Consider the following 26,598-nt stretch of genomic DNA (forward strand, 5'->3'; position numbering starts at 1 on the left):
ATATCCGAGTTAGGACACATGTCTTTTATCAGTTTCATTAAAAAATAAAACGGTTCACCAACACAAACTTCTTGACAGGCACCGCAAGAAAGCGCGTTGTGATTTTGAAATTCTGGATGGGCGGGATATTTATTACAATAGAAGCATAGAAGGCCCTGAGAACGATTCCAGTAATCCGGGGGTCAGTTTTCTCCCCCCCCCTTGTGACTTGTGGTAAACTAGAATGCGATATATAATGCGCTGTAGAATTGTATAATCCTTGAATAACTCTAGCATATATCACACAGCTCAGTAACTGAGCACTGTAGCTCGTGCTCTGCCCGTTTCAGGCCAGCACAGCCGCAGAGCGTAGTGCTAGTCCTGCCAGGGAGTTGCCGCGACCCAAGTAATATAACTTTGTATAAAAAACTCTCTACTTGCTTCAGACTAAAAAGAAGAGAGCCGGAGCGAGATGCCTAAAGAGATCATTTATAAACAACTAAAAACCCTCAAAAGAGTGGGAGGAAAAGAATGGATGAGGGGAAAAAAAAGAGAGAGAGGAGATTGGTGAAATGCTACCCTCAGTTTGGTCGAGCTGTGAGGGTATTTCCGAGTACAGAGTGGCTCTTTTACTTGTACGGCCCGTTAAAATGAGTAGGTGAGAGACCAGGGTTGGATGCGCTACTCTCTCTTGTGACCTGGGTATATAATTGTGTGGCTGGCGCGAAGGAAAAGGAAAGTCGGTTCCCTATTTTTTGGGGCTTCAAATCCAGCTGATTACGTCTTTTACCTTTGATGGCGTTGTTGTCTCGTTTGCACAGCGAGTGACGAGTAGCGAGGAGATGGAGATACTTGTAGACACATGCAGATTTAGCCGCCGTTGTCTCTGCGGATTCTTCAGCATCCCTTCGATGCGACCCTCGTGCAGCGTGCAGATGCTGCCAGCCAGCACGGAGGAGGCGCCGGCAGGTCCTGTACTGTAATTGCTAGCTCGCTCGGCCACCGTCCTATTTGCTGCTAGCAATATACGAGTACGGGGGAGCACAATCAACATCCCTGCCTCGACCCGGCCCCGATCCCTGCCAGACCCCTCCGTCAAGAGGCCATCCCTGTGCGTTGCCACGACAACCGTCACGTGCAGCCAGGATGCCCGGCCTACGGTGTGAATGGGCCAGCAGCGGGAGCCATACATAAAACAAAACAGTCGGGCGCATTTCTGCTCCCCAGGCCGCCAACGTACATGATCCCATCTGCAAGTGCAGAAACTGGGCCCGTTCTAGCCCAGCGGCGCTGCTGTCTCTTCTCTGGTGGCTCTCAGATCCAGATTGAAGAACGAGACTCGCCCTCCCGGATTCCAGATTGATTGTGAGTTGTAAAAAGAGCAAAAGAGGACAAAAAAGGCCCCCCCCCCGTCTTCACCATCTCCCTTTTTTGTTGATCTCTCTTACAATCAGCGCCACACCATACTATACACACCAGATGATTTCTCAAGCTAAACTGCACTCACTAACCATGGCCCCAGCTACGATCCCTCATTAAACCTTAAAAAAAGTCTTGCGGAGTGCATCCCAATTTCCCCGAGCGCCCGGCGAGACAACAAGACCGACGACCTGCTGCGTATAACTGCGAGAGCATTCCCCCCGTTCCATCCAGAAGGGAGGGTGCTGGTCCGTGTTTTGGTTTGGTTTTTTGGTCTGTTGTTGTTTGGTCGTACCACCATTGTTTTGGAGTGCCGAGAGCGAGTGAACATCATCCCTCGCTGGTGGTGGCGGCAGAGACGAGAGAAAACAACGAGGCCCTTGATGTCGGAGATGAACGCTGTCTGATTGCTTGACTTGTCCTTTTATTTGATACCATCACTCAGTCGTCAACACCGCAAATCAGACATCTGCGGCCGACGCTCCTCTTCCTTCGAATCACTGATCCTTGATCCCCGTCGTCTCTCCGTTATTTGCGTTCGTATACACGTACCCACCTGCTTCACCCGCTCGCCTGCAATGGGCCCCCCCGAAGACGAGGGGCCTCACGGCGCCGCAGAACCGCAGCCGCTTTCACGAGGGTTCCATGAATGACCGCGTGTCCGCCGTGCCGCCAGACTCCTTCCTTGGTCCTGGGGAGATTGAATCGCTGGAGAGACCACTCGAGTTGGAATTGGAGCAGCATCAGTTAAATCTACGAAACGCTCGCCGGTCACAAGATACCCAGCGTCAGCTTCAGCTATGGCTGTCTCAAGCTCCAAGCATTGCACCAAGTGTCGCTCCAAGTGTCGCTCCGAGCACCAGCACGTCTTCTCCGTCGAAAAAGGGCATGCTGGGCAAAGTCTGGGATGGCGTTCGAGGTCGGCTCCAGCTCAAAAAAGAAGCCCCCTCCCCTGAACAGCCAAAGAAGAAGGCCGATTCCCCGCCCAAGAAGCCCGCAACAGCAAATATTTACGACGACAGGCCCACTAGAGAAGAGGCCTTGGCGAGTTATCATTTGCTGGTTGAGTCGGGCTTCTTCACTTCTCATGCCATTCAGTCTACCCGACAGCCTCCTCCGCCCGGTTTTGCAAAGCGACCAGCAACCAGCGCCAGCCATCAGATGCTTTCTGTCCCGACGAATTTGTCAACGCCGCCGCGAGGACAACAGGCTCTTCAAGCTCCCCCTCCATTGCCTCCGCCTCCGAAATTTCCTCTCAACACTACCCCTAAAACACCTAAAACGCCCCGGAGTACTAGGAGTAATAGGACGTCTTTGGGCGCCATGACCCCGGCGAGTGCTGATTCGAGAGGCACTAAACGGACTGTAAATGAAAGCACCAACAACAACGATATCCTGATCCACCAGGACGAGAGGGATGATAGGGATGAGAGGAGCAAGCCCACCGAAGTTCCTAGAGAAGCGCGCAAGAAGATCCGTAAGAGTACTTCTAAAGATTTCACTATTCCCGTTCTTCGTACCGTTAAATCAACGCGGAAACTCGTGGCTAGCCGATCAAATCGTCGAAAAAGCCAAGGCAACGCCGGTCTCACGCCTGTGGTGATCCATCACTATCATAGCCACAGCGCATCAAGTCGAGACTCCAAGCATAGCAAGCGATCTTCTCACTTGCTGTGTGCAGCGCCATCATCTGCGGGCTCATCACCCCGAAGCTCCATTGACTCTACTTCATCGTGGAGAGAGAGTGGTGACAGCGTCTATAGTGTTCGGGCCATTGGTCCTGGTTCTAAGAGCTCTCGAGCCCTGAGACCGAGAAAGCCTGCGGCCAAGGCTGGCGCTGCTGGCAAGGCTGATGCTGATGCAGCGGAGGCTCTCAAAGTGGTTCCCAATGCAAACCGAGGAATCCCCGGTGTTCCAAGCATTCCCGCCAAGTATGCCTTTGGAGAAGATCGAGAAAATGGACAGGCCTGGCGAGGGCTGAGACGGTGAAGACTTCTATTCGCATTAACTACTATTACTGGACTTTTGTTGCGGGCGTTGTCGGAACCACATTTTTTTCATCTCAAAACTTGCTTGTTCTTGAATCATCCGGGATTCAATATTTAACGAATTTTCTTTCTCTCTATCACGAGATATGATATGAATTTTTATCGAACTCTTATTTTTTTCACATATACCCCATCCGTTCGGAGGGCGACCAGAAAATCTCTAGAAAACAACAAAAAAAAAATGGAAGAAAATACACACAAAAAAACTCAACAACCGATGTAATGATCCAACAACCCGTCTTTTGCTTCCCAGCAGCACAGACGGTATTTTTTTTTATCCTTCGTTGTTAACAAAACATTGTCTTCATTTGCAAAAGGGGACGTTGTGCTTTGTTACCTTATGTGTCACGACAGAAGGAGAACAATATATGAGAAATCACGTATATATACGACTTTGACGACATTTGTGCCAATACGCAGCAAGCAGCGACAGAAACAAGGCAAGAGGATCAATACTACAAACAGGTTCACGGGAGAGACGATGGAAGAAGGCGAAGATGAGAGAAAGAAAAGCCCCTCCTTTGCTTGTCACTATAAAATGATGGCGCAGAAACAAGGGGGGGCATTTCGTTCTTCTCCTTCTTACTGAGAAATTCCTATCCTTTTTAGGATTGATCTTCTCTTGTTCGACAGCTGTTTTGCTTGCTTTTTTGAATTTTTTGATTTTCAGTTCACAAATTTGCAAAAGGGAGACACAGAAAAGGAAACCGTTGCTATTCTTTTTTTTTTTGACATTCGTTTGCATATTCGGATCTCCAATTTTGTTTTCTATTCCGCAGCCGGTTTATAATCCCTCTACGGAAAGCATCGACGGTAATACGTTGATCGAATACGACACGGGGAGAATGAAGGGCCGGGAAAAGAAAGAAAAAAGGAGATTTTGATGAATGAGATAATGACTTTGGTGAGGGGACGAGGAAAGGAAGGGGTGATTGTACTAATAGGGTATTTGCTTTTTTTTATTAACTTATTTTATGAATGACAAGAGACATTACATCAATCTTTGTGCTGTGCCAGTTGTTGTGTGCTGTAAATGCCCATAAACAACATTGAGGAAGCTCGCCGTGATACCAAAGACAATCCAGGCTTCACCTGACGTGTGAAGCTTCAGCTACGTGTAAGCAAAAGCAGAAAATAAAGTAACGGCTGTCATTCCTTAGATGATAATAGATCTTTTTCCATTGAAATTTGGCAACCAAATTTAAATCACCAAATTAGTACTACCTGTCTATATAACCATATACTGTCCAAACATCATATCCACCATACGTAGAATTAAAGGCAGACGGAAAAATACGAAGAATTAAAAAAAAGAGTCCAATAAGGAGCACAAACGGAGATTATCCCATTCATGATCTCCATCCTAAGCAAAGAACAGAAACCAAACCATATCTTCCAGTTCGGGTACAAAATCAGTTGCTCTGATCAAACCCCCTTCCATCAGACAGCCCCCGTCTATACCAAGTGCATTTCCTCCCCAAAATCCCATCCGATCTTTGCCATCCATAAACCATTTTGGGTAGATATAAAAAAAAAATAGGAAGAATTCATCACCCTTGCTATTTCTCATGCGGAATGAGGGCGACTCGTTCACGGCCCAGACAACTTGAATAAGCATGAGAATAGGGCGTGTGTGAGAAGAAGAAGAAAAAAGAGAGAAAGAAGAATCAAGGAAATCCCATATCCATATCCATATCCATGCATTCTTCCATCACAAATGCTGTTCCCATATAACCCGCTGTCTCAAAGCCAAGCGAATGAAATAATACAAATTTGACAAAGATGTTTCACATAAGAGATGCTTTAATAAAGGTAATAGTGAAACAACAATTTCCATATAGGACCAAATTGGTCGTCAATAAGATGTGGGAAGAAAAAGAAAACCATCTCAAACATAGCAAACTCATTCCCAGAAACGAATGAGATATCAATTCATTCCACTTGTGCGCCAATCCGCCATCATCCCAAGGCAAGTAAAAAAAAGAAAGAATGAAGAAGAGTTAGAGAAAAAAAAACGGGGGGAATCAACAGCATAGTCGCCATCATGTTAAGCCAGCGCGAATTTCATCAGCGGATCGATCGCGAATAGTACGCGATGCAAAAGTACGTCCAGCTACAACAATAGCCCGGATAGTGTCCCAGATTAAAGCAAAAAGCCCAGGGAACCAATTATAAAGCAGCGCGCAGATCATAGCTAGTAGGAGAGGAATCTAAGGGAGGAATCATGGGTTAGCAAATAGGTTTCCGATAACAAACAGAAAAAGAAGGCTTCTCTGATGACTTACCCAAATGAAGAAGAGGTTTCGATCGTTGCTAATCTTCTTCAACTTTTGCTCCCGAGCCCGCAAAAAGTTTTCTTGTTGCTCCTTGGTGATGGCGTGCTTGCGTCCAATCTCAAGGATCTCCGGAATCTCGGTACTGCGCCCAGCTGGAGTCGCAACCGAAGCTCCAGCCATAGTGACAGACTGCTTGGCAACAGTGACCAATGGCTGCTGCTGCTGCTGCTGATCGTATAGTTTCGAGTACTTCAATTCAGCCTCTGCTTCCAGAGCCGCCTGAGCCGCCGACCGAATCTTCCTGTCCCTGTCCCTGTCCGCTTCAGGGTAAATGTCTGCATAAGCAGGGGGGGCCGCCGATGCACCATTCATGTACGACGAGAAATCCCACCAGCGACCGTCTACCTTTGGCTCATTGTCGCCCTGGTTATCCGGGCGGTTGCCGGTCATGTTGGGCATCAGCTGCTGGACCCTGCGGATAAAAGGCGCTTGCTGAAGGTAGGCCTGGTAGTCGGGCAGAGCTTGCATACCGGCAAACGTTGGCATCTGTGGCATCTGTGGCATTTGAGGAATCTGAGGGAGGTGTGTAAAATTCTGGAGCTGCTGGGAAAGCTGCTGTTGGAACTGCTGAAGCTGCTCTTGGACCTGGTTCTTGAGTGCAGCCGCCAATGCTGTGGTTTGCGCTGCTACACTGTTATTAGCATCATCAACAGCAGCAGCAGCAACAACTTCTTCTAGTACAACGCCGTTGTCTAGTGCGATGCCGCTTGGTCGTCTCATCTGGAGGAGGTCGTTATCATCCGAGTCTTCGTCTTCAAAGTCATCAGTTGTATATTCGGGGCTCTCTTCGCTCGGATCCACAGAGATGGGTTCTTCGTGAGTTTGAGCTCTGGTCAATGGCTCCCACAGCGAGCGCAGAGAAGCAGCGCTGCTAGAAGTGCTCCGCAGAGATCCTCCGCTGCGAGAGCGGTTGTGCCTTGCCGTGCTACGAATGGTGCGAACAACAGCTCTCGACTGAGCTACGTCGACGGCAGTAAGGCTCGATAAGCTTCGGATTGTCGGGTCGGCTCTGGCAAGCAGTAGTCGTCGTGCGATTTCTGGGTGATTATAGAGAGCGGCGAAATGCAAGGGAGTGAAGCCACCTCTATCGCGGACATAAGGGCTTGCGCCGCGGGCGAGGAGAGCAGCAACCAAACGATGATAACCCTGAGAGCAGGCTAAATGCAGCATGGTATGGCCAGAGGATCCCTTCAGGTCCAGTTGCGTCCTATGAGGGCTATCATCCAAGTCGATGAGGTCAAGAACTTTGAGAAGCTGAGATTCCAGGTGTGTCTCGTTAGGCGCCGCCTGGTGATATACAGAGCCGGAGCCGGAGCCGGAGCCACCGGTTGTTGAGCCACCAGAAGATGGTCCATTGCTCCAGCCTGGGCCGCCATTGTTTAGAATTCTGTGCGCAAGCTCATTCACGTCGACAACCCGGCCGGACATCTTGTGGCCCAGTACAGCAAGAGCGGTACGGATCAGTTTGTCTTCGGTATCATCGATATATTTGAACATCTGAGGCTGGGTATAAGCAAGTGCTTCTTGCCGCCCGATCGTCACAGGCACGGAGCCCGCAACCGCAGAAGGAGGCACGAGGCACACGAGCGCCTGCGGTCCCCAAAAGGTAGTGGTAATAGCCTTGGCGCCGCCGAACCAAACCTCGTGTCCTTGGACAAAAGAAGCTCCAATCACGGTAACTTCGATGCCGCCCACCTTTGGGCCCTCGTTAGGGATAACCTTGTGGATGATGGGTATTGCCAGCTGCTCGTTTACTGAGGCAGGGGGCATCGCATAAAGGCTACGGCCAATGGGCTGTGGGAAAAGCGATGCAGAGTTGACGCTATTCCGGAGCCCGCTAGGACTAGGAGCACGGCTGGGATGGCTAGATGTCGGAGCAGAATAAAGCTGGGCCATGGACACATTATCCATGCTCTCGGAACGTCTACTGCCGAATAATGGTGGCTGGTCGTTACCGTTGGGCGTGGTAGATCCATTCGTAAACGGGACTTGGGGGTTGTTGACCATGGTGCCAAACATTGCCTCGGGCGTCGGGAAACTGTGTGGATTAGGTGAGAAGGGTGAGGTTGCGGCGGAAACGTGCTGGTTTATATTGTTCTGAGCGGGCATGTTTTGGGAGACATCCATACGCGTCATGGTTAAGCCATTGGGAACTCTGCCAGAAGCACTCGATTTTCTCTTCTTAGCAGGTCCGCCCTGGTTGGGCGAAGGAGGCCGTGATAGGGGCCGCCCAGGCACTCCTACGGCGGTGTTGCTGGACGGTGGTCCGTAGGAGGCAGCCTGGCCATTAGGGGAAAATGCCATGGGAGAGCCCGACTGAGTTTGCATCCCCAGGTTATTGTCTACATCCATGGACTGCTGCAGCGCAGAGCTCGAAACGGTTTCTGACATTGCCGGCTGCGTCGTTGAGTTGGTCTTGTGATCGTCAGTAATCATGATGGGTTTCGACATGGCCTGCGCTATGACCTTGTCCTTCCAATCTTTGATGGTGAAGATGACATTGAAGCCGGCCTTTTCGTTATGGTGGCGGCAGTAGCAGGCAATTCGCATGGGCGCGTCTACTTGCATGGCGCGAGCGTGTCGGTTCTGTTCTGGCCGCCCATTGTTGTCCAGAGCACTGATGGGCTGCCAATCTTTGATCTCCGAGGTGTTGAAAACAACGACACGGCGGTGCTCATCCGCGCTCCACAACCTATCTTCCTCAGGTTTCTTGACCTTCTTCCTCGCCGCCCTCTTGCGCTCTCTTGTGATACAGCCAGCGCAAATGCGAACTTCACCTCCACGCTGTGGAGAGTTCTCGTCGTCATCCAGATCCGGGAGGTAGTCCTGAGGATTCGTAGCGGCCCTCTCCAAAGCCCTATCTCTCGCCTCTTTCTGCTCCATGGCGCTAGTGCAAACTAAGCTGACGAAGAGTTCGAGGGTATCGGGAGACCTTTGCGCAGCGGGCTTCGCCATGAGCTTGGGTTTAGAAATTGTGTGGGGTGGCAAATGCAATTTGGTGATGCCTGGTGGGAGCGGACTCAGTGCCATCTTGATGGGAATCTGCGTCTCCACGCGAGACTTGGTCGGTGTCGGGTAGATTTTGAGCTCGTATCCTTGGGTAAAATTATATGTAGCGGGTTTCGTAATGTTAGTGGTAGTATCGTGCCCGCGAAAGCCGTCGAAGTAGCCGATGTTGTTAACATTTTCGCTAAAAGGGGTGTTGTCATTATTGAAGCGTGATAATGGAGGCTGGAGAAATGGCATTTGGAAATTGGGATTGCTGGACAGTGTATCCGAGATGCTTGGCGGAGAGTTCAGCAATGCCGCCCACCTAGAACCAGATGGAGAGGGAATGTTGAATACGGTGCCCGCTGGCGATCCACCATGGCTGGCAACCATGCTCGACATTGGCGACAATTCTCGCGACGCCTCTCTGGCTCGTCCTCCTGCGGATGTCGCTGAGTACTGCGGGGAAATTGTTAGTCCTGGACGAGCAACGTTATCCAAGTTGCATTCACGTACTGAGTTGTTTTGCTGATGTCCATTCGGTAGATCCACGTTGGCCGAAGTATTAGTCTCGGTGCTAGGTATACTAGGAGAAGATATGTTCATGTGACTGCTGGGCATGGTGTCGAAATTTCTTGGAAAAGCTGATGGAAAATTAAATTGGTTCATGAGGGCATCCTCGCCGTCATTGTCAATGCTGGGAAACATGAGATTCAAGGATTCATCTTGGCGAACAAAGGGCAAGGCTGAGTCGTGGTCGTTGGAGCCGGGCATATGCCGGTTTCTCCAATCCATGCTGTCGTCCAACTCGTCGACCGTTGTCATGCCTGTCATTACTGGTGTCTGCGTTGACGTGGCGCTTCCTGTCCTCTGGATGGACGCGGTAGAGTCCGAGGAAGAGTCTGGTAACGAGCCGTTCGGTGAGTCGGGGAAGCCAACGTTGGCGATGAGCTCCTGTGGGTTCAAAAAGGCCTTTTGCTGGCTTGGCCCGAGGCTTGTCAAGCTTTGCAGGTCGTCCGGGGCAGGGAAATAGTGCAACAGATTCGAGGCTGCAAGTTCATCGTCGGACAGATTCTGCAATCCGTCGCTCTGCATTGGTGACGCCCCAGCAATGAGCGGGCTGCTGGCGCCACTTTGGGCAGTCGGGGTCATGGCCAGCGGGCGTCGACTGGCCACGTCTGGCGATATATCGAATGCAGGTCAAGGCTGTTGTTTGTCGACCAGAGAAGAGTCGGGGGGGAGGGTCGATTCGGTCGCTGATGTTTGTTTTCTGCCGCCTCTGGCTGCCGTCCCGTGTCAGGAGTGCGGTTCGCGGATAAAGCGCCGGGCTCACGATAGTATCAGGTCTGCATGTGGAGACTGTGTCTTACAATCGAAGGCGCAAGCGCACAGGGACAGATAAGGGTCCTCCCTAGAACTCCGGATAAGAAAGTCGGGGATCAAGAGAGAAAAAAACGCAGGCAAAGAGCCAGGAGAGAGTCGTGCAATGCGGTGCAAATCCGAATGGGAGAAAAAAATTATTATCGCAAAATGGAAGGCGCCCTGTAGCGATACGAGGGAGCGAAAGTCGAGGTTGAAATCGAGTGAAGATGCGGCTTTCTGGTTCGTGGGCTTGGAGCGGTGTCGACACGAGGAATGGCGGGCTGTTGAGGTTTAAAAGAGGCACGTAGAAAAAGGAAGAAACAGTTTTGGCAGTGCGCCGCTATTGGAGGCCAGCCGCAAGTGGGTGTTTTTTTCCACGCGGCACTCGCTAGCGGGGGTTTGGCTAGTGCAGCGCGCGATTCTGGGTGGCCAGCACTGTGAGTGCGCTGGACTGCACAGTAAACTCAGCACTGCGTAGGCAAGTAGGCAAAGGGCTCCCTGCGGTGACGGCATGCGCGTGGCTCCATCTGCATCTCTCTGCGCTTATCTTGAGGGCAAGTCCGGGGGGATTCTGGCTCTCAGATGTATACGGCGCCGCAGCCCTGGGTTGGTGCTACTTACTGCTCGCAACGTCGTGGCACCGTACCAGGCCAGATGCTGCAAAGACTACAGATGCTCACAGTGGCTTCACAACCAAACGTGCAAACGCCATGTAGAGCACTTTTCTCTTTTGGCAAGCCTGAGGTTCCCGTTCAATGGCATTTCCTGCTGCAACGCTGCCATATGCCTCGTGCCCCTTCCATGTACCCGTGTGTCTGGTGGCTTTTCAGGGACCGACAACGGACGCCTCCTCAGGCGTTCTGATAAGCAGTGCAGCCAGTAAGGTCCTTGGCTGCGTGTAAACTGCGAGTCTCCTGCAGTCGTTTTCGCACTGTCCTCTATTTGGCAGAGGCGAGCCCTTGTCTACATGTAGGTACCTCTGCATATGCACCCTTTATAAAGTCAATCCAGCAGCAGCAGCAGTACCTGATGGGCACACTGACACAGTCGGTGCAGTGAGTGCCAGGGATTGCAATGCAGCTCGTTCGTCACTCTCGCCAGGGTGTACCGCAGCCTGGCCAATGATCACGAGGCAGGGCCATGTACATGGCTGGGTAGCGCATGTAGCTCGCCCTCCTATATCATTTCACCTCCATGCTACGGCACAACCCACAGTACGTAGCACATCTCCTGGCATTGCCTCGACAGCTGCAAGTGCTTGTGTACGGCGTCTGCGAATAGGTACTTGCTCCCTACAGTACAAGGCCGGTATGCTCTGCCAGCAGATAGACCAACATACATTATGGTAGTGCATACTCGGCATCAACCTCCAAGATCCATGCCACGCTGTCCTCTTCTTTCGCCGCGCAATCGCTGACACACACAAGACGCCCACAGCTGCCTGCTGATGATGTATGCAGCTGCTTCTCCAGCCTTCCAACCTGCCCGTCTGTTCCCCAACAATCTCTGTCACCAGAACTAGCCCCGGCCCCGGCCCTCCGAGTGCCCGGGACTCAGACGGGGACCGCGGGTTTGCCGATCTGACAGCAGCTGTCTTCCATCCAACTCCAGCGTCAGCCGAGGTCCCTGAGGGCTGCTTGTGAATGCTGAAGCTATTACTGGTACATGTAGTCTCTTGAACTCAGCAACTCGGGTCTTGAGTCACTAATCATTGGGTGCAGTCACTGTCCTGCAGCGGAAAACTACACACGGAGTACGCAGATTGTACGTACCTGAGTCGCTCTCCCCTTTTGGACCCGTGACCCCACAGCCACCAGCCGTACTGTATGTTCTCTCAGTTTGCCCATATCTTTCAATTAGATTAGAGGTCCGTCAAATTATGACTGCAGCACTTGTTTAAGCCACAGATAGGCCGTTTAAACTTCTACCCGCGCCTTCACGCGCAGAGGTAAACAAAACACGCGGCAAAATATGCTTCATACGTTTTCCATGGCATATCCCAACCCTAATTCTTACTCGAAAAAACTGCATAGCAGCTGGGGCCCCACATCCACGCTGTTCCTCTTCAGTAGCGTAACATTCATTATTGAACCATTTCTTCTGTTGACCTGTAATACTGTACCAGTAGCACCGGCAGAATCGCCCAGAAGCTCCAACCTCAACGCTTCTTCCCGGGTTTCAGGAACACCCGCTCTTCAACCCGCAAGTACCTACGCGCTACCTCGCGCCGCTAGTATAATTACACCATAATGTCCGTATTTACCCCGTACCTGCTTGTGCTTGGAACAGCCAAGCGAAGCTCGCTCCTCTACGTGTTTTCCATGATATCCCCAACGAAAATCAACAACCTTGAACCCCTCTTGCTCACAGCCACACTGGAAAGCAAATGCCCAGATTCCACTTCATGAAACGCCGCAGCCTAAATATCGTCACAGAAACGAGATAATGCTCGTCTGTAAAAATACTGGCATTGCTGCTGTTGTATGACCGATGCGGGCGTGTGCCAGCGGCGTGTGCCTTGCAGCAAGGTTCAGGTGATCCGGCTGCAAGCTTGCCCAAAAGTCATGGCCATCGATCTTACATACATGAAGTGAAAAAGTTTAAAAATAAACAGGCCAAGCTTCTCTTTGCTTTGGAATTGACTTTTTTCATATTCATGCACTTTGCCAGGGGCAGTCTACGCCGCTGCCGAACTGTATTAAGCCACTTACAGCTACTCGATAGCCATCTTGGGGCATTTCCTGTGTCTCTGTCTACGTGTACCTGCATATAGGTAGGTTTGAGCCTCTTGGATATCATTTCATCTCTTCCTAGTGAAAGCCTCCGGAGAAATTATAGTTTGACTACCTGCTAGTACCTACATAAAACAACTTGTTTCATACAGGTACCTAGATAGATACTACTGAGTAGTTCGTCGCACTGTAAGCCTTGTAGATCTCGTCTCATACGCACCTAGGTAGGCGCACTTTCCTCTGTGTAGTCTATAATCGATGATCTACGACTAAAGTTGACAAACTTCTTTATTATAAAGGCCTATGGCATGATAAGATGGCTGATGTTTCAGAAAAATACAACTACAGATAATCATGTGCGCGTGTGTAGATATAGACACATATACATGTAGGTATGTATCTCTCTCTCTCTCTATCTATCTATCTTCAAGTCAATAATTCTTTGCAAAGTAGACAATTCATCCAACATTTATTCAACCTGGTCAAACTCAGCTATTGATAATTATATTCAATAGCTAAAAAGCTTGACCGCAAAAGAATATTACTCCGAATGTGGATGGGATTGTGACGGAAAAGTGCCAAGCTCCATTAGCCGAGTATCAACAGCCTTGGACTCAGGAACCTCAATCCCTGGCGGCGAGGCCTGTGGCACTGTATACAATGGAGCTTCGGAGGACGAAGCCACCATATCAGCTGGCCTAGGTTCCGGCTCGTCGTAGAATCGGATCTCACGTCGTCGGGCGGGCATCGCGTCCTCCTGCGACGTGCTGTCTTCATCAACAGTATGGAGCCGAGGAGGTACGGGATGAAGCATGGGGTGAGGCTCCGAGGGCCCAGATACACTTGCATTGCTTAGAGGCTGCCCACCAATGCTCGCTTTGGCGATGGCCTCGGGGTCTGCTTTCCCACTGGAGAACCACCTAGACATGGTAGAGATGCGTGAAATTACACGAGAGTCTTCACCGCTGTTGCTGATGTTTTCGCTCAAAACTCGAGAGATTGTCCGAGGCATGAGGTACCCTATTTTACCTAGGGGGATGCTCAGCCCATGGACCACCTAAATAAGAGAATTAATTCCATCATTCATTGCAGGTAAAGAAAGGAACATGAGTAATAACAGTTGAACCTCGGGGGAAAAAAAAAAAAACTCACCACGCTGCAAACGGTGAGGAACCAAACTACAAGTTTCACCATTTCGCCCAAGTCTTTGACGTCGCTTCTCGGGTTCCCCTCTTCATCACTCAAGAACTTTTCGATGAATTCCAAGGTGATGAAAAGGTAGAATACTGCCGATACGCCGATGGGGCCAAAGAACCCAACAAAGAGAGCCTGGTGCGTCCCCGTGATTTGATGAACCCATCTGTGCAGGCCAAATATCCAGGGCAGCCGTCTCACAAGCAGCACGAGAATACCAAGCGGCACGAGCTTATAGATGGGGATGAGAGTGTTGTGGCGGAACTCGGTCCATGGTAAGTAAGCTCCGTACCACAGAAAGATGGACACATTGAGAAGCATGTCAACCGTAGGCTGCAATGAGTCGTCCAGCGTTTCAAGACGGAACCAATCATCCCAGGTGAATGCATTTCCAGCAACGAAGCAGGCCAAAACGTCGTCGGTGCCGATCAACCCGCATGTGCCGAGCACAAACAGCGCCAGGGATATGGCAGAGACAAGAAAGCTCTCTCGGTCGACGTAATTGCGTTTCATAGCCCAACGAAGCAGCTCCTTGCCCACCCATCCCACAACGGCGCCGTAGATGACGCTCAGGATGATGGTGTAAGCCCAAGTATATGCAAACCAGAGGCCCATGGCATCTCCAGCTCCTCCGGAAGTAGCACCGGAGCCGACAAACTTGATCAGATACAAGGCCAAGAAGAGGAAGGGATAGCCTAATCCGTCATTGGCGCCAGATTCGGCAACAATGAGATTCTGCAGTTCCTTGGGGATGTTGTTGTCAGCAAACTTGCCCTTGACAATGACAGCAGACAATACAGGGTCCGTAGGCGCGACACAGGCGCCCACTGCGAGGGCATGCAAGAAGTTTGGTGTCCCAGCAAGCGCCCAGACCAGAAAGCTCGTTGTGAGCCACATCAAGGTCATGCCAGGGCCGAGCAGCAGCATGAGAGACTTGCGTTCTCTCCAGAGATATTTGCTCGGCAGCTGGACGCCCGCAATGACTAGCTGGACGCCGAGGACCAGCCGCGAGAAATTGAGCGTGATGATGCCCAGCCGCGAATCGATACAGTCGGCATCGCTGATTGCGGACGTGCTGCATCCAGCATAGCTATCCGGCCGAATGAAGTTGGCCCCATGCGGGCCAAAGGCAACGCCAATTAGGAGGGAGATGACTGTAATCGCATTATTAGCTACTATACGAGCTTAGGAAAGAGAATGGAGTCTTTGACTTTCGACAAGACTCATGTCTCGAACAGTCCAAGACACCTTGTCTCACGCAAGCAGATACAGTGCTGCTCTCCCAAGAGTAGAGTTGAAACTTACGAGCTTCAGACAGATAGTAATTCTCCTTCAACAGATACGACACCAGCCCAAACAGCGATATAAACCCCCCCCAAAACAGCAACCACGATGTTGAAATTCGACAGCGCCAGCGGCACAGCCCAGATGTTATCAGCCATGGCAACAGCGCTTCAGCTGAATGTTAGCAACGCGAGAATCGAGTTACTGCAGTGACGACGATAGCAGAGATCATTCTTTCAAGGGCCTCTCTCTCTCTTCGAAGGCGTGTTGTCTGACCGAATGACTCAAGAGGACGAACGGGCGGCAATGTCACCAGAGTACCTGATTGGGAGAAGATAGCGGGAGTCAAGTAGTAATTTGTAGGGCAAAATTATCCAATCGGCCTCTTGACTGCATGCAAGCAGCGCAAACTTGCATCAAACAAGTTTCGCGACAATGTAAAAAAAGAAAAAAAAGAAACGGTCAGCGGCTTGCCAAGCTTGCATCCCGCTTCAGGAATCCCGGTAAGTGGCGTCAACCGGTGAGCGAAGAAGCCACCCCACATGGAACAGCGCATATTGGGGGCTGGTCGGCCAAGGATTCGAGGTTTTTTTCTTCTTCTACTATTTACTATAGTACCTAGAAAGATCGGGTCCGAGAGTGCAGCACCTCGCCGGAAATTTGCGCAAAGGCGGATCGATGCGGAGGAAAGAGGAAACTTATTCAAAATAATCGAGACTCCATCCAGTCTCTTTGCTACCTATGTAATAGACACAATTGCTTGGGTATATGTATGGATAGGAGAAGCTGCTCAATCTACTGCCGAATAAGCCAGTATTATCTACCAAATACAAGCCTCGAGGTATCAATTACCATCCTTCGAAAAAAAAAGAAAAAGATATGTAAATGTAAAACTCCTATCCAGGGCTCCATCCAGTTGCCGTTACAATCATTATTATCCCATGCCCAACTCCATGGTATGCTTTTTATTTCTCGCCGCAGATCATCCATCTCTCTTCCTCGTAGGCCATGTATTGTAGCTGCGCCCGTCAATAGGTAGACAAAGCACCCGTTGCTCAACACACACATCTCCATCATCTCCATCCATGGCGAAAGAACCGCAGTGTCGGTATGCGCTCATCACGCCGTATCATGGAAGGTTCGCGCCCATGACGGCCAGCCGATCTGCGGCAATGTTACCAGGATTCGCGGCATGGCCCTTTACCCACTGGAAGTAGGTATTGCCTCCAGCCTTGGTTCGTTCATCCATCTTTTTAAGGATAGGCCGTATGATCTCATGGTTCTTAACATCCTCACCGCTGGCTGTTTTCCAACCCTTTTTATTCCATCCAATGGGCCACTCAGTTACACATTTGATGGAGTACTGGCTGTCGCTGTAAATGCGAACAGTCTGAGCGGCCGACACAGATTCCAAAGCCCGCAGCATAGCCATGAGCTCTGCTCGCTGGTTAGTTTGCTTGTCGCCAAGCAATTTTTCAGCCAGATTGCGAGGGTCATTCTCTCCAAAATAAACGCCCAGTCCGGCACGAGCACCCTTTCGGCCGTTGGCCAGGCTGCTTCCATCGGTGTATATGTCGAGAATATCCTCTCGCGGCTTCGTATCAGCCTCACTGTCCTTGAGGATGGGAGTGAACTTTTGGATTGTGAAAAGCTTTTCTTCAACCTCCACCTTCTCCACTGGCTCCACCTTCTCTCCCAATGCCTCTATCGCCTCCCTATTGCCAAATTGTCGGATGTATGCCACGGCTTCTGCTCGAGTTGAGAAGCGTTTGTACTTGGGGCCCTTGACGCCCGTGGTGGCCTTTTGAGCTTCGGACCAGTCTGTGAAGATGCCCGTCGGATTGCCAACAGCAACCGCATAGAATTTATCGGGCTCGTCTGCCACTGCAACTTTTTTCCCAGCAGCAAAGGCGTCGGCGTCTTCTCTTGAAAGAAAGGATTTGACTACATGTAGAGAGAGGCAACGATTAGCTATACTTTTTCTCTTTTTTTCTCCCTTTTCTCTCACTCGGAAAATACATTTCCAGCATTGCAGCGACTCGTTTTGTTTTGTTTGTTTGAAGAATGGGCCACTCACAAACAGCGCCCTTGAATCCGGCCGTCTGAGCCTGGCACTCGGCGTACGTCAAGTACACCCCGGGGACGAAGCCCGCTTGCACGGCGTAGTATTTCTGGACATTTTCCATCTTCTTCTTCTTGGAGGCGCCTGGCGTCGCAGCGCTGCTCGGGGCCGGCCGCTTGTTTTTGTTGCTGGGCATAGCGTCGGGCGTGGTGGCGGTGGTATCGGATACACCACCAGAAGGGCCAGGAAACGCGGACACAGAAACAGGCGAGTTGGGGCTCAGCTCATAATATTGTCGCGCCAGGGTCGGCGCTGCAGTCAATTGCGATTGCGGCCTGACCGCGGCCTGCCACACCACAGGGTACCGGCGGCGGCGGGTGGTGGCAGTCGTGGTCCGGACAAGAGCGCTGGCGATGCCGTTGGCGATGCTGTTCGCACAAGGCTGAGGGCGAGGTCGCATACGCTTCACATCAATGGCATGGCGCTTCGCCAACGTCGGGGGCCGGCCGGGCTTAAGAGCTGGAGCTGGAGCTGGAACTGGAACTGGCGCGGACGGTCTGCGCTCGGACAGAAGGCGAGAGAGGCCAGAGGCAACGAAGCGAAAGGGGGGGGGGGGGTTGCGTTTGGGGGGTTTCTTGGTTGTGCCCTTGGAGAGCAAGGCAGAGCAGCCGCCCACCGGCCGCGTGATTCGCGCAGACTTTAGGAGGGGCAGCTTTCCCGCACAGCGCGGTGGAGCCGCCGCATAGCGCCTGGTCGCATTTGCCGCGATGCAACCCCAGCAGAGTGAGGCGCCGAACCCTGCTGTGATCTCGGTGTTTAGGGTATCTTTGGGGCATCTCCGCTCAGCCCTCCAAGCCTAGGCCCGGGGCCGGTTGCCTGTTGCTGGATGCGTCTGTTGCTGCAGCTCCTTGGCCATCGCACGCTGTTGTTCGTGATCAACACGGTAGGTGACATGTCCGTGTTTCAAACACTCCGTTTCAATATCAAAGAGGCTGGTTGTTTCTGAATTGTAAGGAGATACCTGTACTTATACATGTACTTGGTACTGCCATCCGTCCAGTTATCACGTTGCCTCGGTCAAGCCGTAACGGGTTGCCAGACATCAGCCAGTCACCGTCCCTTGTTTGCCACCGTACCAAGGAATTACATTTATATTCTTGTCTTTGTTCTGTTTTCTGTCTTGTTTCCGTTGCAAAAACACATGCCTTAATAAACAGCTTCATAAGTTTCAATCCGTCAATAATCCATTCGCCGTGCCATGCCATGCCAGTAAAGCCACAATTCTTCCATTGACAAAACATCCCGATGCCAAGTACGTCGTACCGAGTCCCTTCAGCGAATAGAGGATTATCTAACCCCTCTTCTGTATCTTGCAGTTCTCCCTTTTGTCGTCGCCGCCAACAGTCTCGTAGTAGTAGTAGTAGTAGTATGCATTTTCCATGATGATTCATTCGTACAAAAAGATGCAGCTGTCCACAGCAGCAGCAACAATAGCGCATTATACCTATATCAAAAGCACGCCACGCAGCTAGGGCGCGCCAGTATCGCCGGGGGAGCTTCATTGTCCGGCACTGCCTTAGCCAGCAATGGCAGTACTGAGTCTCATATCGTCCTTGGAGGTGGTAATCCTAAACGTGAGTGGTTGGGTCGACAAGGGGGAGGTCAGGTACACCGTCACCTTCCCACTCCCAAGCCAGCAAGCTCCAGTTGAGCTCGCGTCTCCAGAAAAGACCCAATCCTCGTCCACCTCCATCAGGACGATCATCTGCGCTCAGGCCGCCCGTTCGAGGCATATGGCAACAGAACACTGCCTTGCCCATGCGAGAGTGCAGGACAGCCATGGAGCACGCAACGCATGGCTCATGGGTGGAATAGAGCTCCAGTCCGTGACACAGGTAACCATCTTTGTTTGGGTGCTCTTGCTCGAAGCACTCTTTTTCCAGCTCAAGCATAGGTGTGTCCTGGAAGGCGTCGAATTCCAAGATGGGGCGCTCCATTGGCTGATCAGCAACCGCTCGCTCGTACCGGACGAGTTTCTGAGCCACCATGCTCATAGCACGCAGCACACAGTGCGACATTGGGTTATTTTCGAAACCGAATCCATTCTGTTGATAATGTCTCGCATCTCCAGCAAGCCCAACAAGCTCTGCGCCCTTTTCATTTCTTTGAACAATCACAGCCCCCATAGCTTCTCCAATACCCGCTTCCTTGGCCTGAAGAGCAACGCGATGTGCCAGTGCGATCCAAATTGGTGCGTCATTCTTAATGTCTTCTGTGCCACGGGCGAACATTCCCGGATGAGGACCCAGCGGGTTGTTCTTACGGTAGACTGTCGGCCAAAACTGTGCACTCCACATAGCGGCCTGGATTTGAGATGTCGGTGCCATCATTGGGACAGGAATGATGCTCAAGAACGGCTCCTTCTCGACTCCTTCTACTTCAGAAAGCAGCTCAAGAAGCTCAACGCGGGAAAAGTCTTTGGACTCTCCTACCACGACGTAAATCCAGGTCGATTTCGAAGTGTGGATTTGCCGACCAGTTGGTGTGTCATTCATCAGCTGTGTCTTTAGGTGAGCCGGGAGGTCCGCTGGCTTTGCACATCGTCGCAGATGCGGTAAGGTATTAGCATTACCGGCATTGCTCAAGTCGCGTAAGAGTCTGAAAACGAGTTAGTATACTATTTATCGAATGACCTTGTCTCGGCAAGGAAACTGTTGAAGAGAACAACAGAAATGAGTACTTACGTGACAAAGTTATTGGCAGACTTGGTCGGGACTCGAGTGATGTACGCATGAGAAATGTAGTGATCCTGATAAACTTCCTGGTCCGTTTTGAGAGGAATCAGAACACCCAGAGGGAGATTTTGATCTCTGAGGTCGTCGATTATGGGGTTAGGCAAAGCAAGCCTCCCCAAACGGACATCTTTGCCATTTGAATTCTCAAGTTTCTCGTTGGCCGGCTCGTCAAAGAAATCATCTATTTCAACAGCCATTTTGCTGTGGTAAAGCTGAAACCGTCTCCGTCAAGGATGCGACAATGAAATTTTTTTTGGAATGGTTAATGACAAGACGATTGCAGCAATCTTGTTGGATAACAAAGAGACCTGAATTATCGGTGGGCAGCTGCTCCTATGCTAGCATTCCGAGCGTCGCGGCGACTGTGATAAAGCCAAATGGATGTCCGGCGATGTTGACGACACGATAGTAGAGGAAAGCTTCGTCTCGGCTGAGTTGCTATGGTAATGTTTTTGACCGTCTTTGATATGCGAAAGAAGCAGCCAGCAATGTTTGAAGTTGCCACAGATTCTGATGTTTATGAACCTTAGCTAAGTCTGAGAGGAAGGAGCCAGTAGCTCTGTCGAATGATCAAGCAGCTACTTCTCCAACTTGAGGCTGAAGCCTGTTTGACTTCCAAGGCGACGAAAATAATCGCTTGCTCGCTGGGATAGGGCGATGCTGGAGGTGAATTTGAAGTAGCCTAGCAGCGTAACTCTTATGGACGGGGTAAGGCTGCCCTGAAAGAACCTTTTAACCCAGACTCTAAAGAGCTACTCTCTAAAAAAGCGGAATAATGGACTTGGATGAGACCACCTGCCAGTTTAGAATGGTTTGCGGGAGAATCGCGCTAGAGTCTCTGTTAGAAAGATGTTCTGCAGTCGAGTTTTGTCCCTTTGGCGAACACAAGACGGCAGAAATTTGCCTGTTACTGCATGATGTGCACAATGGAGAATAATCGGGAAAAGTAAAGGATTGGGGACAACAGAGAAGGCAAGACCCAAATAACTTACCGGATATGTGCCAGAAGATTTGCATTTGCAGAATGACCAAAGTAAATTGGATCTTGGAACTCTGAGCGTTTGAGGAATTCAGATAATTACGATGCTGCTGAAGATTGAAGTTGAGGATCAGTGGAGAACAAGCAAGCAAGCGCAGGCGCTGATTGGCCACACGATGGGCAGGCACAACGCCCCACTTAAAATTTCTATTTGCATCTCATGACGGATTCACTTCTGTTTGACTTTTTTAGAGGGTGCTACGCTGGGGAGCAGCGGATGAAATATCAAGGTGCTTGTCTCAATGCATAGACATATAGAAGCTTTTGTTTGATCTCTAAAATATCTTCTTGTAGAGCCGCACGAATCATGCAGACACGCAAGATTGCATCTGATAAATATTTCGGGTGATTTGCGTGGTCAAGTTTGACTTTGGTTTGACACGCAACCGTTCATGTGACAGCCGCAGTTCCTGCCAAACGACCTCCACCGCCTTTGAAATCTGGCAGCCACTGCAGCTGCTATGTGCCTATATGTCTAGTAATAACAAGAGGCGTCGGCCACAGACAGCCTCTAGAAAATTCTTTTCTGCCCATCCACGCCATTCACGCCATCGCTTCATCCACCATTTCATGCGTGCCGCCACCCAGTACTAGAAGCCAGCCATAAACTCTTTTTCCCTTCTTTTCCAAACTCGGGCTTCTCTGCACCAGTTAGGCAATGGAGACTGCTGCAACACCAATTGCCGTACCCCATTCATCCCTCGCACGCGCCTTCGTCCTGGCTTCGTCCTGGCCAGCAGCGCTTTTTAATATCGGGCGACGCCACCAAATGCTTGCTGCACGCTGCTCTCGGAACACGACCTCCCCTGTCAGCCTTGCCCCGATCGCCTCACTGGCTCTGATTCAAACGCAGGAACGTTGATGGTTCGTGGAATTCGGGGCTAGCAGGCGTCGTGCCCCCACGCCCTGGGAGCTGGAGGAGCTTGGCCCCTCATTTTGCATCTTGCAAATATGCACTTGTCACAAGAACCTCTTATCCGCCCGGCTCTATTTGGGTAGTACGCAACGTCTGCTCCAGGTCAATGGCTTCTCATTCCTGGGGCACTACGCGGGGCATGATGGGGGGAAAGAAGGTTAAGCGACACTCGCACCATCTCACCAGCTAGCTGTACTCATGCTCCTGCGCTGTACAGTAAGTGGCACAGGAACACTGCGGAGTTGTAGGCAGTAATAAAGAAGGCTCCGCAGACTACCGTCTAGCTAATGGAAATCTGATGCAACGTTTGGCTTTAGTGGTCCTGCCGAGCCCACCGAGATCGTCGAGACTTGACGATCAGGGTCTTGCGCTGATTTTGCTTTGCGCATCTCGCGCTTGGTGCTGGTTTCACGACGGGGGCCACGCCTGGCCTTTCAGGCGCTTGGGACGCCGTCCAGCGGCAAATGCTCCGGAGATGCTGTCTGCGCACTCGGAGTCCGAAGCGCACGCATTCACAAATATTACAGCTCATTATTCTGTTTTGTCAGCCATGTATTAAACTCATCTGCAGGTGCATACTGTAGCAAGCAACTATCGACCCTGGTTCATTTTGGGAAGAATTTGGAAAGCTCGCAATGCGAGCGGGACTGGAAACACCGAGCAGAGTTTCTTGCTGCGGCAGCTTGGCATCCAATATCCAAGGCAGCCAAGGAGCGTGCGATGGCACACAAAACACACGATACACAGCACGGCTTACAAGCTCGTGCTTATTTGCTTCAAATCCGTTCAAGAGCATCGCTTGTGCTGTTGAGCCTAGCGGACAGCGCGGTGCAAAGTATGCCTACTTGTAGATTGTGGCGATGTTGGCCAACGGAGCTGACAGGTTACGGTGACATGGCTTCCTACGTACCGTCACCGAGATAAGCGTTGCTCATCTGTGACATACGATGCCCAGCACACCATGAGACTCTGGCCTGGCAGCCTGGCTCTCTGAGCTGGAACAAGCCCTGGGGGCCGGGTAATGCTCCGCGCGAGCCGCTGGTTTGAGGGCAGGGAGTACCGGTATCATCGCCAGATCCTCTCAGACTCATCAAACTCGCATGCTTTGTGCCAGCACAGCACAAGCCCGGGTTTTCAGCTGCGCGCTCGCTCATCGGCACGGCACATGATTATGTGCTGTTCAGCAGCACCACCGCCATGGCGCAGCGATCGATGCGATGGACACAAGCATATCAAGGGGCTGGAATGGCTAGCATTTCCCGCCTGACACGACTGCGCTGTGATGATGTCATGCCTGCTTCGCCAGCAAGATGCGCACGTTGTCTCATGACTGGCAGAGGAAGATCCCAAGAGTGCAGTGCTGCCATTGGCCAAAAGGGGGCAGTAGCATCAATCATGCTGCTATAACTGGTACTGTAGGTATTACGGATTACGGCTGAGGCGCCGGGCCATCATTATCGGTCAGGCCTGCCAAGCAATGGTGAGATATGCGGCACGCCTCTTCTTGGGTTGTCAAACTACTACTTGAATGTCTTGGGATTCTTGGGATATTACCATGGCGTGAAACCACTTGGCTAAACAGCTGGGTAAAAGGAGGCGCGAACTGGCAAATTAAGCATGCGATGCGCAGCCATGTCTCTGGCCTGTCTGAGTCGCCCCTCCGTCATCTCATAGACTGCTCTCTCTAAACATGTGCTACGGGGTCTCACCTTAATCTCAACGACTTGGCCTGTTGAGGGCCAATTTCGTGTCTCAGCCACCTTGCGCGGGCTTGGACAGTCGAGTTGGAAGCCAGCGGCCCGTGCCTGTCGGTACAGGAACGAGTACGGCGCAGGCTCAGGCAGCCACGTACTCGTTCCAGCAGCCTGTGTGATGCAAAAAGGGCCTGGTGCTGTTCTGACTCGATGGGATTAGCAGCTCGCTGGTGTTGAAGCCCCCTGTAAACACCATCCGCCTCACCATTCATCTGGAGGAAGCACTAACGTGTGAAGGGCATGTTGGCAAGTACCTCTAATCCCGTCCCAACGCTGCTGCAGCCTACTTAATACGTATTAATACGAGCTAGATCGTCTGGCAATGCCTGATGCGTAGTACCGATACTTTCAGCACGCCAAGGTGAGCACGCGCAGCTGTTATGCGTCTCTCCCTAGTCCCGTATGACGTCGGCCAGCCTCTACTAGCGATGCAATGCATGAACAGGCTTTTCAACAACAGGGCTCAACAAGTTTTATCTTCCAGTTCTTCTCAAACGCTACTAGCTGAGGTCACGCCCGCAGGCTAAGGCGGCGGCCAAAGAGCCCGGGAGTGAAAGAGGGAAGATAAACGAGATGCTTCCTATTTGCGCTAAAGCAAAGGTCAAGCATCGTCAAGCGAGGGCCAAGCAAGGCTGGCGCGGCCCTTCTTGGCGCATGTACGCCTGTATCACGTCGAGCCGTGCGGTGACTAGCCATTATTATTTATCAGATTTGCGATGCATGCAAATTTCACACCCATTGCCTATTACGTGAAGAGGGAGGGTAATGGCTGGCCTGCTAATCACGGTGCCTAAGCTGACGACGGAGATGTACTTTCGTGCCTTGAGAGAGTTGATCCGTGGCGTCCGGTGTGACTGGACGCCGCTATCGGCGACACAAGAGATGGTTTGAATGAGGGGCTCTTGGTGTTCTGGGCAAAGTCCACTGATACTGGAAGACATGGGTTTAGGTACAGCATGTCGCAGCTGCAAACGGTTCTGCAAAGTATCGATAGCTGATGCCTGAATTCTGGCCATGCAGGGAGAACAAAGGAGCGTGACAAGATTACGAACCATTGCATACAAACCCGACGAGGCGTGCTCTTGTGGTGAGCACGACTCGAGGCTTTAGAGGATCGAGACAGACACCAGCCAGGCCCCGTGGGGGTCTGACCTTAATTGGTGCAAAAAGACAGCTGCAGCCAGTCAGATAAAGGGAGCGACGCAAGCTAGCACGTGTTAGCGAACAGAGGCTGCCGTGAGTTGGGACGGGATGGACACACCCACTCCTGTGGTTTCTTCCAACCCAATGGAATGGCTGAATTCCTGGAAGGGCAGAAGCCAGCTTGGTGTGCTTTTGCGGTGGTCACTAGCTATACGGGGAAGAGTGGATTGGGGGAGACCCGAGTGTGGCGAGGCCAAGGAAAACCAGCAGAAGGGATCATCGCTGTTCTAATCGATCAACATCATCGACATCATCATCTGCTACGCTGCTTGGCCGCATCGTTGTCGACATCTAGTCATGTCACGCTGCTGCGTCGGTGAACGCAGATTACGTAGCTGCAATCTGATGTCTCCCTACATCTCTCTAGAGAAACCCTTCTTCACCTTTTTCTTCTTCGCTGCAGCACAGGCGTGTCGCGGCTAACGATGATTAGCAGTGATGGGCGAGGTGGGCCATATGACGGCGGCGATATGATCAAAGAGACAGCCTCCACGCAGAGGCAGCTGAGCAGCACCGGCACTGGAGCTTCCGGCGGCTTGCAGGCAGGCTTGCGGCTGGGTGGTTGCGCGCGGCACGCTTCTATTAATGTAAATCGCGGGGGAGGGAGAGAGATCCAAGGCAGCACCACATCGATCCTTGGAAGAGGTCGACTGGACCTGGGGGCCGGAGCTAAGAGGCCCAGAGGAGGATTGGGGATTGGTGAGACATGGAGGATGCGCGTGTACAAGTAAGGAAGCACAAGCGTGCGCACAGGCACAAAGCGAGCAAGAGAGGAATTAAAGAGGAAGCCGCCAAGAGCGCCAAGCATTGGATAAGAAGAACACAGAGAAGGGAGAGAGAGAAACAAGCAAAGGCCGGCCGATGGAGGAGGTTGTACTCGCGCTGCACGACCATCACCAACCAGCACCTACACTGTAGTAGGGACATGCCATGCCATAGGCCTGCTGTAATAGCAGCGGGTAGCGGGAGATTGCAACAGCCATCGAAAGCCAGGATACACGCCCCCCCAGGAAGCACGCCCTCAAGGGACCGGCCATCTCTCGGCGCGAGTCCGATCACAGAGACCCAGAATTCTTTCAGTCTACAGGGCCACTAAAGGCGCCACGGAGGGTTTCGGTGCTTAATGGAGTGAAGATGGAAAAAGAAGCGTTTCTACTTTCTTCTGTTTTTGCTACTAGGGCCGCTTGTTCCGCGGTGGCTTTGTGGCTGCAGGCGTGGGCCAAAGCAGTTTAGGACGGACTGCTGCTGCCCACACGCTCTGCGAGAGACGCCCTTGGTATGAGAGATGCGAGATGGAGATGGGATGTGGGATGTGGAGGGGGGAGAGAGAGATATGTCCGATGGAGAAGAGAGTGGTGGACGGTACTGGCAGGTCGGTCTTACATGTAGGCAGTAGTATGTACGAGCAGAGTAGAGTGGGCTGGACTGGGCCTTTGAGTGCGCCGTGGTACATCCGGAGCTCCATGATCCACGATGGTACATGTGTG

The 26,598-nt window shown here is 51.5% G+C and overlaps 4 protein-coding genes across 4 annotated transcripts; 1 reads left to right on the forward strand and 3 right to left on the reverse strand.

Annotated features, from left to right (window-relative positions):
- The first annotated feature begins 1,214 nt into the window (after positions 1-1,214).
- Positions 1,215-4,444, forward strand: TrAtP1_005640 (uncharacterized protein). Its single transcript, XM_014089169.2, has 2 exons — positions 1,215-1,344; positions 1,502-4,444. The coding sequence occupies exon 2, from the start codon at positions 2,044-2,046 to the stop codon at positions 3,385-3,387; it is 1,344 nt and encodes a 447-aa protein (XP_013944644.2). The 5' UTR covers positions 1,215-1,344; positions 1,502-2,043; the 3' UTR covers positions 3,388-4,444.
- A 1,044-nt stretch (positions 4,445-5,488) lies between these two features.
- On the reverse strand, positions 5,489-9,922 carry TrAtP1_005641 (uncharacterized protein; the record flags this gene model as incomplete). Its single annotated transcript, XM_014089168.2, has 3 exons — positions 5,489-5,656; positions 5,732-9,229; positions 9,287-9,922. 3 exons carry the CDS (start codon positions 9,920-9,922, stop codon positions 5,489-5,491), a joined length of 4,302 nt encoding a protein of 1,433 aa, XP_013944643.2.
- A 3,228-nt stretch (positions 9,923-13,150) lies between these two features.
- TrAtP1_005642 (uncharacterized protein) lies at positions 13,151-15,774 on the reverse strand. The gene is made up of 3 exons (XM_014089165.2): positions 15,364-15,774; positions 14,017-15,212; positions 13,151-13,921 (listed from the first exon to the last, which is right to left on the reverse strand). Exons 2-3 carry the CDS (start codon positions 14,983-14,985, stop codon positions 13,406-13,408), a joined length of 1,485 nt encoding a protein of 494 aa, XP_013944640.2. The 5' UTR covers positions 14,986-15,212; positions 15,364-15,774; the 3' UTR covers positions 13,151-13,405.
- Positions 15,775-19,032: 3,258 nt separating this feature from the next.
- On the reverse strand, positions 19,033-20,396 carry TrAtP1_005643 (uncharacterized protein; the record flags this gene model as incomplete). Its single annotated transcript, XM_014088950.2, has 2 exons — positions 19,033-20,062; positions 20,149-20,396. The coding sequence occupies 2 exons, from the start codon at positions 20,394-20,396 to the stop codon at positions 19,033-19,035; spliced, it is 1,278 nt and encodes a 425-aa protein (XP_013944425.1).
- Between the last annotated feature and the right edge of the window lie 6,202 nt (positions 20,397-26,598).

Source organism: Trichoderma atroviride, chromosome 3 (genome assembly GCF_020647795.1).
Source record: "Trichoderma atroviride chromosome 3, complete sequence".
In the NCBI taxonomy this organism is placed as follows: Eukaryota; Fungi; Ascomycota; class Sordariomycetes; order Hypocreales; family Hypocreaceae; genus Trichoderma; species Trichoderma atroviride.

Excerpts from the sequence above, each read along its gene's own strand:
- TrAtP1_005640 (XM_014089169.2), top strand. The coding sequence starts at position 2,044 with ATGAATGACCGCGTGTCCGCCGTGCCGCCAGACTCCTTCCTTGGTCCT.
- TrAtP1_005642 (XM_014089165.2), bottom strand. The coding sequence starts at position 14,985 with ATGCTGCTGCTCGGCCCTGGCATGACCTTGATGTGGCTCACAACGAGC. Across the intron at positions 13,922-14,016 it reads TCCTCACCGTTTGCAGCGTG|GTGGTCCATGGGCTGAGCAT; the intron begins GTGAGTTTTTTT and ends TCTCTTATTTAG.